This window comes from Schistocerca americana, chromosome 1 (assembly GCF_021461395.2).
Source record: "Schistocerca americana isolate TAMUIC-IGC-003095 chromosome 1, iqSchAmer2.1, whole genome shotgun sequence".
NCBI classification, from domain to species: domain Eukaryota; kingdom Metazoa; phylum Arthropoda; class Insecta; order Orthoptera; family Acrididae; genus Schistocerca; species Schistocerca americana.
The window spans coordinates 163,570,004-163,585,937 of NC_060119.1; the positions used below are offsets into that span (position 1 = coordinate 163,570,004).

Sequence of the window (15,934 nt, forward strand, 5' to 3'; positions counted from 1 at the left end):
CACATTGTCCTGGAAGTAATCAAGGTGACTGCTCAAAAATTGAACTTTCCAGCTCATTAAACATCGTAAAGTTTTAAACTTCTTTAACATTGTAGCTATAATACAAACATATCCTGGGTCTTTTTCATGTCCTAAGAACTTTGTAACGACTTGCTTGAATGATACCCATGCTTCTTTCTCATTTAATGTCACTGTGGATTCAAAGTTAACATCAAACATCAAGTTTCTAATGTCAGATCCTACAAAGACGCCTTCTTCTAGTTTAGCTTCTGAATGGTGTGGAAACGTTTGGCAGAGATACTTAAAATATGGTCCATCTTTAGGCAAAGCCTTTAAAAACTGTTTCATTAGGCCTAACTTTGTATGTTGAGGTGGTAGGAGTATGTTTTTTGGATCTACAAAGTTTTTGTATAGAATGTTCTTCTCACCAGGTTGTAAATACACTCTCACAGGCCAGTTCTTTCTGCACCAGTGTTGATCCCTGTCCCTACTGTCCCATTCACACAAGAAACATGGAAATTTGGTCAAGCCACCATGCTGACCAAAGAGCATTCATGTTAATTTTAGATCCCCATATATCATGCAACCATGAGCCTATTTTATTTAGCACTATTTCTAGTTTTTCATAGCTTTCTTTCATATGTACACCATGTCCAACAGGTATAGATGCATACATGTTAGCATTGTGTAACAAAACAGCCTTTAAACCAGTTTTGGATGAATCAATAAACAGCCTCGAGTCTTCCTTTTTGTATTCAATACCAAACTCATTCATCAGATGGGGAATGTCTGAGCAGTACGCTAAATCACTTTCTTGTTGAATAAACTTGGTAAATTGCTGCTCTCTCTTTCTATACATGTAGATGCTGGTTCCAACTGCCCGTAAGTTCTTTTCTTTTAATCTAGAGCCAAGCTATTCAGCTTTTTCTTTTGTTGAGCCCAGATCCTTAACCAAATCGTTAAGCTCGGTCTGAGTAAACAATTTGGGCTCTAGACTTTCTGTATTACAGTGGAATTCATCGTCATCCGGTTCATCTAAATTACATTGTACATCAGAAAATACTTCTGTTGGAATAAAATTTAAATCATCCGGTGGTTCAGGAATTGGCAAATCTGCACCATGTCGGATGGTGGAGGGAAGGGTAGGATGACTTATTACCCTCTTGTTTTTCGAATTATGACCAGTAATATAAACACTACGAAAGGAGCAATCATCGGAATGATTTCTTGGCTCGCTCCATATCATAGGAACAGCAAATCTAAAGACTTTTTTCTCCTTTTTGGACCATTTCCTCAGATCTTCAGCACACACATAACACACCTTATGCGGCACCCAAGATTTACCTTGATCATCACAAAGACTGCAATGATCTTTGGTGTTTTTTAATCACAAATTCACCACAAATATAGCAAAACTGTCAGCAGGGTTTTTACAATCACGATTAGATATTGTACTAAGCACATGTACAAGAAATGGGAAAGTGAGGTTAGGTTGGCAGAAAACAAAACACCATCTGTTAACACAAAAATAGAACCGACCTTTCTTTTGCCAGCAAATGTTTTTCAGCAGTGCGACTAACGTCATCGACATTCATTAACCACCTTTTTAAATTATTTTAACAGTGTAAAAGCTGTTAAATTCTTGAAGAAATCGTTTAATTTAATAAATGTAACTGTAAAATGTGAAGAAATGGTGGGTGATACAGTTTTTCAAGTATCATATTTGGATTCCCCACCCTAAAAAACATAAGAGTAAGGTAGTTTCAGCAAAAACGTTTTTCTATCGTTGGCCTGTGTTATCTTTAAAGAGTATTTTATTTTATCTCGTCATCTTTAATTGGCTCTGTTCAGGATTTACTTTATTTCAATTGCTTTTTATTATTAGCACCACCAATCGGCACTTTAATTAAGTTTCGTTCTCACGTCAATCCACCGCACGGCGTTCTCGCGTCAGCATATGAGTTGTCTACAGCAGTATTTGTTTACCACAGTGGTACATGGTTGTGATCGCCAACCTATCTTCGCACCACATATTGCCATGATTTGTTGAGTTTATTTCTTGGTTCCTAATCCAGCGCTTACACAGATCTAATTTCTTATTGATGTTGTAATTTTACGTCCTTAAGTGAGAGGTTTTCACTTTCCATTTCAGCCTTTCCTATGTTCTTATTTGAATATAGCGATTTTCACTGTGACACTGTCATATCATTGGTTTTAAATTTGACTGAATTGATCTCTGTTCAAGGCAAGTGTATCACTTTACTTCTCTTCTTTAGCTTAACTGATCCATCGATCGGTGCAAGATAGGTTCGGGAATAAAATGTTGTGTAACAAGATTATTGTTACTACTCACAGATAATCTGAAGATGCGCTAACTGCGTGAAACGCGTCACTATTAAATAAAACTTGCAAAAGAGACTGTTTTCTATTTTTGTAACGTTGCACTACCGTTGCTGCACCAGACCAAAATTGAATGAAGTATTTTTTCAGACAGTTGGGATGGACCCAAGAGCTTTTATGTTTTTGTAAAGATGCTCGTTTGCCCTTATAGCTATCAAAAATTATTCTGTCCTGACAATTTTTGATCTTTCTAAGTAGAAAGAATTTTTAATGTAGTTGTCAGTGAGCATTGACAAAAATGTGCACCGTTCACCCATAATCATTTTGCAGATATCTCTTTATTGGCATACATTGCTTATATATCCCTCAGTAAATTAATTTTAGATCAAAATGTTCATAATTATAATGCTAATCTTGAGTTTTTTTTCAGAAACGAATAGATTACGTTGCAACCAAACTCTCTGATCAGTTACCTTATAACACAAAGTGTCTAACAGTCACTTGTTTGAAAGAACGCCAGCAAAAGGTGAGTACCCATTGCAGAGGTATTTTTATGTCTAAAAAAAGAATTACAATAAATAAACTGCCCTTTTTTTAGCCAGACCCGAAGATGATCTGCAGTGCAGATTGAAACTGGTATTCGGTGATAAATGAAGTGATTGAGACGGTGTTTATTTATTCATTCGGTTTGTGCATAAGTTCGTTGCGTCTTTGGGTAAGTTAAATTAACACAACAGATACACCTAACTGAGACTTTAGTCATCAATAAAACATTCTTTCGCTATTTACAATAGTCTGGCAACGCTAGAGAAACATTTCGATTCGACGATTAGAAATAACGTGGTTTTCACTCTAAGAACTTGTCGAGCATTGTTTGGAGCGCATTTTCATCCGGAAAGGAAGTTCCTTTAAGGTTGTTCGTCAGAGAGTGGAGAAGGTGTTCCACCAGATGCATAAGATTATCTTCTGTGTATGCGTGCATGTCTTTGTACGGGGAGTTGCTGCTTTATCTGGGCTCAACCATTCCTTTGTTTTCCTTATGTTGCCGTAAAGGCATCATTTCCAATCATCAGTAACGCTAAAGGATATAAATGGTAGGTGTTATTCACGAGCCAACTGATGACGAATAAACACAGATGCACATATGGCCACCCACTGGTTTTTGTGATTTTGACTTGAAGCAAGCGATATCAGTACACCCGATTTTTGAACTTTCGCCATTGCATGCAAATGTCGCCGCTGGTGGAATGTTTAGAGTTCATCACATTTGCCAGTTATCGAGTGCAGTGACGTAGATCATAGTGGATTAATGCGTTTAACCTATGTTTATCAAACCACGAAGGTGTTCCTGAACGTGGAGAGTTACTAATATTCTAATGGCATTACCTCCACGGACGGCGCAAATGTTTCTGGCCGATTCCGCTGCTGTCACCCCTGTTTTGAACTCAAAAAGAAGAATATGTCAGAAACGTTCCGATTTCTCCCCTTGGCATACAATTTTCTAGCATTCACAGCTCCATTCTATCTCCAAACGACAAAATGAGAATTTTTAAATTCAAATTGAAACCATGAGCTACAAATAAAAAAAGCCAATCGCTTGATAAAACCATAGCAACACCTTTTTGAAGAGTTCGGATTCAGCCATTCTCAGGCCAACAAGAAGAACCAAAAGTCTACGAACTTATGCACCAACCTAAAATTAAAACGATAGAGTTCAGGGCTTCCTACGACATGGCGTCAGTTACGAAAATAATTACGCTCTTCTGCTGTAACAGATTTTTACCATAATGATCAGTATTCTTCTCTTCAAAAATTTATTCTGTGTCAAGAAACGTATTGTCGCCCTTTGTGCTTATCCAGCATTGCACTGCTGAAGATGGTTCGCCCTTGCCTTCCTCCGAACTTTTGAACCGACCTAGCGAGCCAATTACAGGAAGGGGGGGGGGGACTCAATCACGGAACAACAACCTGGCATGGCGTGTTTTCGCATTAATAAGTCTTTGCTGAAGGCGATAAAAATGAGAAGGGGCAGAAATCCCATAGCCTTTATGGTCCTAATTTTTGTTCTCTAACTTTGACACTTCTCAGTTTTTTTTTATGTCACTGTAGTCGGTTGGATATTATTTTAGTACAAACAAAAATAGAAAAACATAAGACCTTTATTTCTTTTTTCCTATTTTTGTTTTATTCAAAATGGGATTTAGGAGTCGTCTCATTTCACAATAGCGCACTCATCGACGAACGTTACTCCACGAGAAGCAACTTTCCCTCTGAGTGACACAAAACTCCTTGCGTTGGAAATACTTGAAATGAAGTCTTGATTCGTTAGTTAAGGCTTTCGGGCTGAAGTCTTGATTTTATATTATAAGTAGCACAATTTTCATATATTCGACGATTAGAAATCCAATCTGGCCACGAGCTATAAGATTTTAGGTTTGACATTCATTTGAAAGTGAAAAACCTTTCTTAGCTCTTTTTTTCTTGCTCTCACTGCTCTCTTCAAATTTAATTTCTGCAGTTTCTGTAGAATAAGTGGAAGTATATTCTTGATGACTGGAATATGCTGTGGTCTGACTTAGTTTATTTGACCTGAGAGTAGTTGAATCCGAATGCTTCAAGATGGTGATCTATTTCATAATCTATTTTCGTCATTTTGTGTATCAATATCTGATGGAAAATAATTCTGGAGCGACTCCAAAATCTCCTTCTGTTTAAACTCTCTTGCTAAAGCCCATCATGCAAAATATGGAGCTGTAGTCCTGACGGAACTTTCGAGTACAGAATTGAAAATTTTCGAGAGATCTTTAATATTTTACGCTTATAAACAGTTATTACCACATGCAGACTTATCAAAAGTGGGAGAAAATATGAAGACAGGATTATCACAGGAAACACTCGGAATCAAGCACAATAAACGAAACACCGCAGTATAGTCAGGGTGCAAACAACGTAATGTGTTATATATTCCTTTCCTTGAAGCGAGACTCAGAATTCCCACCAGATCATAAACGATGAAGTAATTAATCTGGCACTTACCTATTCAGACAGTGAATCGCCTAGAGTTTTTTAAGCAGCCGGTAAACAAATTCATTATACTAAATTATAGTATAAAGTAAAGATACGTACATGTTGCTCAGTCGTTGTGTCTATCCGTTTTTATTTACATTTATATATTTCTACCTGTTTCTCTACCTGTATTCATACCACTTCATCTATCTACCTCTGTATGTATGCTACTACTTTGTTTCTGTACATATCTTTCTCTATAAGCCTTTCTCTATACATCTTTCTTTCTCTATATCTTTATGTTTCACTACATTTCCATCTTTTCTTGTATCATTACTTTCCTCTATATCCATCTGTCTCTTTATTGCAATTTTTTTCTGCATCTCTACATTCCTCTCTTCTCTACTTACAGGCCTACCTCTGTGTCTATAATCCACCACTGTGTGACTGCACGACTGGCCCCACCTCTGTGCGACTGGCCCCACCTCTGTGCGACTGGCTCCACCTCTGTGCAAGGGGCGCCACCTCTGTGCGACTGGCGCCACCTCACCGCAACTGGCCCCACATTTGTGTGGCTAGCCCCACCTCTGTGCGACTTAACTCTATCTTTAAATTCCTGTCTATGCAGGTTGGAACTTAAATAGTGGCAACACTGCTTTAGAGACACTATGCAATGGAATCTACTATTGTCGCTGATAGCACACATTGTTGACATACCTTCCTTACTTCCGAGCAAATGGACTCGCCAATCCCACATCACCAATGTGCGCACAATCGAAGGAATGCCTGGGCATGTCAAAAATTGCATCACGATGGGCTTGATGGAAATGTAGAAATGGATGCATTACGACGCTGCTCAGACGCACTTGGAGCGCGAAGGAGAGGCTTTCTTACGCTGTATCGTAACGCTGGATGCGACATGGGCCACATCATACGAGCCAAAACTAAAACGCCAATAAAACGAATGGCGTCTTTATGGGTCGCCGCGAAAGTGGAAAGTGCGTCGGAGCCCCAGTATGGTGAAAGTTATGGTAATTCTCGTGTAGGACTGTGATGGTGTCATCCTAAAGCACTGCGTTCCTCCACAGCTGACCGTCAATGCACAGTATTACTGTTCATTTTTGGAGCATCACTTGGGGTCAGCTTTGCGAAAGAAGCGGCGACAGTTTCTCTGCAACCCACCCATCATTTTGCACGACAATGCTCGGGCGCATACAGCGCAAGCTGTGGCTGCTTTGTTCAGTCGATGGGATGGGGAAGTACTGTACCATCCACCATACTCCTCGGACTTAAGTCCTTGTGACTCTGATTTGACTCCAAAGATGAAGGAACCACTTCGTGGAACTCGCTTCAGAAATGTTCCAGAGATTCTACAGGGAGTAGACCGCTCCATTCGCACCATCAACAGAACAGGCCTTGCTAACTGTATACTACGCCTTTCACATCGCTGCCAACGGGCTCTACATAACGCTGGTGACTACTTTGAAGAACAGTAACAGGCGCAAACATGTAATTCTTTTGTATCGGTTGTGAATAAATAGTTGCCACTATTTAGGTTCCAACCCTCGTATATATCTGTATGCGGTCATTTATACAGGGTTATTACAAATGATTGAAGCGATTTCACAGCTCTACAATAACTTTATTATTTGAGATATTTTCACAATGCTTTGCACACACATACAAAAACTCAAAAAGTTTTTTTAGGCATTCACAAATGTTCGATATGTGCCCCTTTAGCGATTCGGCAGACATCAAGCCGATAACCAAGTTCCTCCACACTCGGCGCAGCATGTCCCCATCAATGAGATCGAAAGCATTGTTGATGCGAGCTCGCAGTTCTGGCACGTTTCTTGGTAGAGGGGGTTTAAACACTGAATCTTTCACATCACTATGCGTGAAACTTGCCCGCACGCGTTCAACCGTTTCTTCGCTCACTGCAGTCCGACCCGTTGATTTCCCCTTACAGAGGCATCCAGAAGCTTTAAACTGCGCATACCATCGCCGAATGGAGTTAGCAGTTGGTGGATCTTTGTTGAACTTCGTCCTGAAGTGTCGTTGCACTGTTATGACTGACTGATGTGAGTGCATTTCAAGCACGACATACGCTGTCTCGGCTCCTGTCGCCATTTTGTCTCACTGCGCTCTCGAGCGCTCTGGCGGCAGAAACCTGAAGTGCGGCTTCAGCCAAACAAAACTTTATGAGTTTCTCTACGTATCTGTAGTGTGTCGTGACCATATGTCAACGAATGGAGCTACAGTGAATTTATGAAATCGTTTCAATCATTTGTAATAGCCCTGTATATCTGACATTTTTCTATCATTATCCGTCCACAGCTGTAACACTATCTGTTTTCCGTCATATATCTTCTGTCTATGTATCTCCGTCTCTCTATCTACATATCTGTACCCATGTATATGTCTTCATCTGTCTATTCCTGTATGTCTGTTGTTGGTAGCATACATGCTGACTTACTCATAGTGTCAAAAGTCATTGCAAAGTAAATATATGAAATACAGTACCTTTGAATTTCTCGTTGGATCTGGCAGCCTCACCCATGAGAGGTCCTTGAGGAACAAGTTCTCGCGGTCTGTCGAAGTTGTAGAAGTACACTGGCTGGGAAGACTTATTACTGTGGATTTTGGCCGCCCTGACTGCAGCATAGGTGAACACCGTGTCCCCAAACAGCTGTGACAGTATCGAGAACCAAGTACTGCATACACAACTCCTGACAATATATGTATCACGTAACAACACATCTCAATAATCTGTTTCTTAGTGACACTAAGATGACAGTCGGGTTGAAATTACAGTGATTTACTAGGTACGGTCTACAGGATTTAGTATGCACGTGCCTTTTTACAGCCTGCGAACTGATTACTCAGCCAGCAGTATGGAAAGTTTCCGGTTAGTGCACATCACGAATAGTAAGGCAACGGTATTTTTCACGTAAAAAATCGTCGTGAGAGGTGTAAGAATCAATAGTTGTCAGAAAAACTCCTGAATGTAGCGTATATACATCATAAAACTAATCACACAGTATAAAAACAGATTTTCGACATATTTCACTGGTTACAATCATCTGAGCACTGGTTCTGTTGCCTCTGTGGTTGAGGTGAATTCCACGAGCTTAGTTTGATGTTTGTAATGAAGACAAAACCCGCCACACTCATTTTCAGAACCTTGACAGATGTCCTTTTATGAGGAAACTGGTGACAAACTTCGGTATGAGGCCCCTTAAATCTGTATTCCAAGGTTTCACGCTGAAAATGATAGCTGCAATCTGAATAGCTACGTTTGTTCTTTAGCGAGGTTTCTTGAAGCATTGAACTACACAGGACGCCAATAGCTCAACGAGACCTTCATGTCACTTGTCAGTGTATTAATATTGTTCTGTGAAAGCTATAAATTGAATACACGAGGGCTATTCGAAAAGTAAGGAACAATCGGTCGCGCAATTGGAACCAGTGAGAATCCCATGAAACTATTCACAGATGTGCTGGGCAGTGTCTGTAGTATGCCCATAGATAGTGTCACATTCCTTTTTCAGTTCTGAGTGTTCAGTTAATGCATAAAGATGCCTAGAAAATAGTGCCTCTTGCCTTTTTCGTCGTGGGGGTGCCTGGCGAGAGATTTCCCCTGGTTTCATGCAACCCCACACAACATAACTGTCATGCATGTCCTGCTGCGTAGGAAATTTGGCTAATATATTGAAATTTTCTTGGTTGGAGGTCTATCTGTCTCGAGAAAATTGAACTGGCGATCGCACCGCGCCAGCGATAAAGCCAGAGTGAGATATCCACAACATTTCTCGTATTTCATAAACGGTTTGAAATATCGAAACGAGATTTTGGCAAATGATAGCACAGAAAGAGGAGAGTATTTTGCCACATGGTTATTGTGAAAACCTGCATTATATACCGTGTTATTCCACTAACAACAGACTTTTACGATGAGAGAATGTAATTTTTAAGAGCCAGTAACAGCTGGTGAAACGAGAAATGCTAGGGGTTTTGGAGAAAAATAAGTGAAGTCATTACATGTTTATTTTGTACCGAGGATGTGCTTCTTTATAAGATGCTGACCTTACTTTTTCTCAGTTCCTCACTTAATAAACCACAGTTTCAGAATTCTCTCGCAACAGCGTCTGCACAACATGTTAATGAGGTGAGACTGTGAAGTCTGCTGTGTTTCGGCAAAAGAAGCAAATTTTAACGTGGCAGCAAGAGAAATGTGTCGGTTTTACTCAAAATTCCCTGCTCGTTACTCTTCTCTGAACGTTACAAATGGTTACAAACAAGGTGAAAATAAATCGCCGCATTTTCGGCGGAGTTCTTTTTAGAGAAAAGCTAAGATGAGGTAACAGATCTTTTTGAATGGTCATTGTGAAAGTTTGGTCATGGAGAGGATCCACTTAATATTTACCAAGAAGTGAGTGCAGGCTTCAGTTTAGAACGGTACTTCCCTTCCAGCGCTCGGTATTTCCCATACAGCGCTCTGCGCGACCCCCACCACTGCCGCTCTTCCCACTCTTCTGCAGGTGACTGCGTATCGAGCAGCCGTTGCATTTTGGGCACACTGTAGCATACAGCCCGGACTTGGCTCAAATGAATCACTGGCTATAAAGACAATTTTGGTATAGACAACGAAACCAGTGTAGAAAATTGTCAGAAAGCACATAAAGTGGAGTTCATATTGGTCAAGAAAGCCTTTAAAGACACAAACTCGCTATTATCAACACCTTAGTGTGTTTGAATATTGTCATGTGATAGGGCTATGAGAAGCTGAATGTTCCATCTGTGATACTAGAGAAAGACATGGCAGGAATGTAACCACTGTACATGGTTGGTGGCAGCAGTGATCAGGAAAAGGTATGATCGCAAGAAGACCAGGGTCCTGACAGCCACTTGAGATAAGAAAATTGTGTTCGGCTAATCTATCTGGCGCATCATACTGTATCTGCAGAAGCAGTTGCCACCACAGTGACACAACAAACTGCTCCAAGTCGATTACTTCAAGGACAGCTCCGAGCCAGATGCTCTGTAGTGTGCATTCCATTGACCCTAAACCACCACTACTTGTTATTCCAGTGGTGTCAAGTGAGAGCTCACTGGATGTCTGTTGTGTTTCTCAATGAACTCTGGTTCTGTCTCAGAGATGTAACAAAATGTTCAAATGTGTGTGAGTTCTTAAGGGACCAAACTGCAGAGGTCATCGGTCCCTAGACTTACACACTATGTAAACTAACTTATACTAACCTATGCTAAGAAAAACACACACACCCATGCCCGAGGGAGGACTCGAACCTCCGACGAGGGGAGCCGCGCGAACCGCGGCAAGGCGCCTGAGACCATGCGGCTACCCCGCGTGGCACTTCGAAAGACCAATCCAGCGTCATCCACGGCCAGCATTAACCTTCGCTGCACTGACCGATTACGTGCAACAGGCTGGAAGTGCATCCCACAAACTGACATCCGCCACCTGTACAACACAAAGCGTTCACGTTTGCATGCTTGCATTCAACATTCTGGCGCTTTCACATTTGCAATTGATTATCTCGCACTAACATTAACGTGTGACCCTTTGAATATTTTATCTAGACGAACGTTTTCCCGAAATTTCATTACCTTATACTAATTATTTTTCGGTGCTGCGATCTTTTTACCGTCAGTGTATATCTAACCTAATAAAACACTGCAAAACCATCGTACCTGTCTGTTTGAATAAGCTATCCTCCAAACTACTAAGGAGTTTTCATTAGGTTTTCACGGGTAACTTTAGAATAGCTTGCGGCAACGTGTAGTCCTTATTTCATCAAAACCGTGTCACAGAAAAAAAATATGACAGGTTTTATCTTAAACCATCACCTCGGTTTGTTTTTCTGTTTTAATACGTAATCTCGAGAACTACTACACTATTTTCCGTGAGATTTTTCACAGTTAACTTAGGAGTAGCTTGAGGCAACATATAGGTTTTATTCTATCAAAATCGGATAAAGCAAATAAAGATACCGTAATTCAAAATTTTAAGAGCCTGATAAGCTTAGTGTTTCGATTTCTAGTGACGGCGTAGTACATCAAAGAACAATAGATGAAACTGTTATTTTCGTAGTACACCCAAGAACCAGTAGATGGCGTTGTAAAATGTTTTACATCGCCTGTCGGTAGTTTTCGTCAGTGACAGAATTAAGCACCGCTATCTTATCTTTAGAAGTACAAACTAACATTGAATTTACTTGGCTAGAAAATAAGGATTTACTGATTTCGCCTCGTGTGTTAAAAACCTAATGAAACTGCTTTACTTCTTTCGATAGGATTCGTTTATACTCGTATTACACTTCCTGAGCCGGCCGTTGTGGTCGAGTGGTTCTAGGCGCTTCAGTCTGGAACAGCGTGACCGCTACGGTTGTGGGTTCGAACCCTGCCACGGACATGGATGTGTGTGACGTCCTTAGGTTAGTTATGTTTAAGTAGTTCAAAGTTCTAGGGGACTGATGACCTCAGATGTTAACTTCCATAGTACTCAGAGCCTTTTGAACCTTTTAGACTCCCTGACTCAGAAAAATGACTTAATTGCTTTATTGACAAAGTGATCCTATAAGGATTCCTGTTTTACGGAGTGAAGTATGGAACCTTAAAAAGCGATGGTATGCAAAGATTCTTGCTTAACTTTCCTTAGGATGCAAGCACATATACTTAGTTGCTAAATTGTATGGGAATTGAATATACGTCTTAATCTCGGATATCGCTGCGAATTGTACCACGGAGCAGATTTTCGCTCCTCGTTGCCACTTCGCTAACTTTAGAGGTATGGAAAGCCAAATTACAATAAATAACGCAGGATATTGCCTTACCAGTGAGAGAAACGCTCGACAGATATGGATGGGAAATACGTCCTTGCGCACCATAAAGTCCTGATACGAGCCTACCAGACTTTGATTTGTTTCCCAGATTGAAGGAGCAACGTGTAAAACGTTTCGAGACAAGTAATGAATCTTCCAGTGAGGTGACCCGAATAATCTGACAATTCAACAATGGTCCTATCCGGAATACAGAAGTTGTCAAAACGTTGGGAAGCTGACATAAGCAAGAATGAAGATTATACTAATGGCTGTAAAGTTATTTTCTAAAATAAATTATTTTCTTCATTTTACCTCACTGTGTGCAGAACGCAAAATGGTCCGCTTATTTTAAGATAATAGCAATTCCAGTGCTGATTTAATTGCTGGTAAAAAAAGGCTCAGAGTCTGACCTTCGTACAAGGCAAGTAGACAAGTCAGTGAGAAGGAAATTGTCAGGACTCACGTCGTAAAGCTGCTTGTCGGTCTCGGGCCCGATGTCGCGGTCGCCGAAGTAGAAGCGACGGATCTCCTCTGCCACGGCGTCCTTCTCGGATTCGCTGCATCTCAGGTCGACGGGAACCAACAAGCGAGGATTGCGCGCCATGTTGGACATCATGTCCGTCTCCACGAGCGCAACTGCGGAGGAAGCAAAGGCTGAACAGCACCTACCACATTCGTGTTGGTAGTAAATGTCAACGGCTTAGAAGTGCTAACGAACTACGCAGGGTAGTAATAGAGTTTAATTGTTCTTGTGGTCACCAGTCCGAACACTGGTTTGATGCTGCTTTCTACGCTAGTCTAGCCTGTACAAGCCTCTCCATCTCTGCCTACTGTACAGCCTTGTTCCTATACAATTCTTACCCACCACACTTCACTGCGGCACCAAACAGACTATCCCTTGGTACCTCAGAATGTGTCCTACCATTCTCTTAAGTAAAGTTTTCTCGTAACTTTCTTATCTCCTCAATTAGATTCAGTAAATATACTTACCCTATCACCCCATCTAATAGCCAGCATTCTTCAGTCTTTTTCTTTATCCTCCTCGGTTCAAGGATTAGGCTTATAGCCTGTTCTGATTTCACGTGCGCAACCTTTTCCTTGGTCTTCCTGAATTTCTTTCGCCCGTACGTCCGTAGCCTATTACTTATCTGACTGTTCCTTCTGCTCCCGTTCTTTCAGTATACTACTTCCATTCTGTTACCACATATTCTATTCTGTCATTCATGCAAAATATATTTCTTTGCTTATTTCACAATTCTTTATTTGATCTCTCAGTTGACATCCTGTTATTTTCCTTAGAAATTTCATTTCTCAGAGGACACACTGTCATTTTCCTTAAAAATTTATTTTTAGCTCTCTGTTATTTGCAGCTCACTGTTATTATTGTCCAGGTCTCACTTCCATGGACCACTGTAGGCGTTGCCATTACTTTGTCGAATTTTGTCTTTATGTCTCTCCTGGTTTTACTGGCAAATGGTCTATGTATAATGCCAGATAAAATTTAAATTTGCTTGTCTTATTGGAGATGCGTATTCATTTGTTATATTACATCCAATCGGAGGAATAGAAATGGGTACACAATCGCAATTTCTGACATGCAACTCAACGGCCCTTGAATATCCAATTGCACCGTGTTACCCCATCTCCATGCTGCAAGGGTAGGACAGGTGAGTATTTCATAACTTTTAATTGGAAACCCCATTTGCAACGTCGTATTCCATTGACATATCGAATATGGCCCTTCTGTGGCCGCGTACCGAACTACAACCCGTCAGGTGGTAATCTGCGACCGGAGCTCATGTATCGTGCAGACGCTGAACAGACAGCGGCTCTATACCATACATTTTTTTTTTTCTTTATTGTAATTTTTATCGCCTTACACAAGGCGGGCTGTCAGCAGCTGAGTACGCCGCTCTACAGCCTTGAGATTTATAGTAAGTAATAAATAGAGGGGACACAGAGAATACAATCAAAAATGGCGGGCAAAATAATGTGGACACCAAAAAACAAAAAACACGGAGCCGTTCACACCTGACGAGAAAACAACACTGACACTAGTCGACACGGCGCACAAAACAGGGATGATGGCGATGGTACACGTGAACAGTGGCGGCGTTTCGGCGAACAAACACCAAACACAAACGAAGGCACACACACGAGACACTAATGGCGATGACCTCCGGCGCGCGAATGTTCACTATGCGTGTGCGAGTCCGGGAATCTGCCAAGAGAGGAGGAGGAGGAAGGGGAGTGGGAGAGCGAGAGGGGAGAGCAGAGATACCACGGGCAGGGGAGATGGGGGGGAGGGAGGAAGGGGGAGGGGAAGCCCAGGGGAAGAGGGGTGGAGGGAGGGGATGGGGGAAAAGGAAAGAGAAGGGAAGGGAAGAGAAGGGAGGGAGGGTGCCTAAAGGAAAGGACACCGGAAGTGGGAGGTGGGGCAGGGTCAAAGTTGATAGGAGGGGTAGATGGAGGGGAGGAGCACATCATCAGGGAGGGCGAGCTGGCGGAAGCCACCTTGGGAGAGGGTAAGGAGGGTGGAGAGATGGAGACTGGGTGGGACGTGGGAATACAGGCCCGGCAGCGGGCGGGGGTGAGAGAGGATCGGGGAGATGAGCGGGTGAGGAGGACGAGTTTACGGGAGCTGTACAGGATCCGCATCCTTTCAAGGAAAAGGAGGAGGTGGGGGAAGGGGATGAGATCGTACAGGATCCGCGTAGGGGAGGGGAGACGGATGCGATAGGCGAGGCGGAGAGCATGGCGTTCAAGGGTTTGGAGGGATTTATAAAAGTTGGGGGGAGCGGAGATCCAAGCTGGATGGGCATAACAAAGGATAGGGCGGATGAGGGATTTATAGGTGTGGAGGATGGTGGAGGGGTCCAGACCCGACGTACGGCCGGAGTGGAGCTTGAGGAGACTGAGTCGGGAGCGTGCCTTGGCTTGGATTGTCCGGAGGTGGGGAGTCCAGGAGAGGCGACGGTCGAGGGTGACGTCAAGGTACTTAAGGGTGGGAGTGAGGGCGATAGGACGGCCATAGATGGTGATGTAGAAATCAAGGAGGCGGAAGGAAGGGGTGGTTTTGCCTACAATGATCGCCTGGGTTTTGGTATACCATACAATACTTGCGCAGTGTTTATTGCCTGCAATCCTACATCCCATTTGGAGAACAGACGTGCAAGTGGACGGTTGCGACCAAGAAAAAATTGAAATGATCCTGCTTTACAGATAACATGGGATAAATGTTGAAGCTGCTGTTGTTTTGTATGACTAGCGTTTGCCGGAGAAGGCTCGGTCACGTAAATTATGGCTCTGCACCCATTTCTATTCCTACAATTACAGCGCCAAGGTGGGTGTAAGACTGCACCCTTATGGTCATCACCTGTTAACCGCTATTGATGCTCTTCTCTCTTTGTCTGTAGTAATTAAAATTTCGCTATTTAAATACAAACATTTTATTACTTGTATTAAATGCTTAGAATAACTTTGTCTTTCCATTACATACCGCTGTATATACCTGCCCCTCTGTCGAAGGCTTTTTCATAATCTACGAATGCAATACGTGTGCTCAGACTGTATTTTCGTATTTTTTTAATTATTTGCTGCACTGTTGTAATATTGTCACTGCATGGTTGTCGTCTTCTCAAAGCATTTTTCCCCATTTACTCTTTTCAGTACGCTATTATTTACTCATGCATATATTACTGATCTGTAATTTCGAGGCGGCCGCGGTGGCCGAGCGGTTCTAGGCG

General features: G+C 41.9%; 1 protein-coding gene across 1 annotated transcript in view; it reads right to left on the reverse strand.

The window, feature by feature from the left end:
* Positions 1-15,934, reverse strand: part of LOC124620897 (esterase FE4-like) — a 90,041-nt gene that overhangs the window by 22,771 nt on the left and 51,336 nt on the right. Inside the window, exons 7-8 of the mRNA XM_047147101.1 lie at positions 12,652-12,824; positions 7,870-8,035 (exon numbers count right to left, since the gene is read on the reverse strand). Of these exons, the coding sequence (XP_047003057.1) occupies positions 7,870-8,035; positions 12,652-12,824 (339 nt within the window). The remainder of the gene's footprint in view (positions 1-7,869; positions 8,036-12,651; positions 12,825-15,934) is intronic.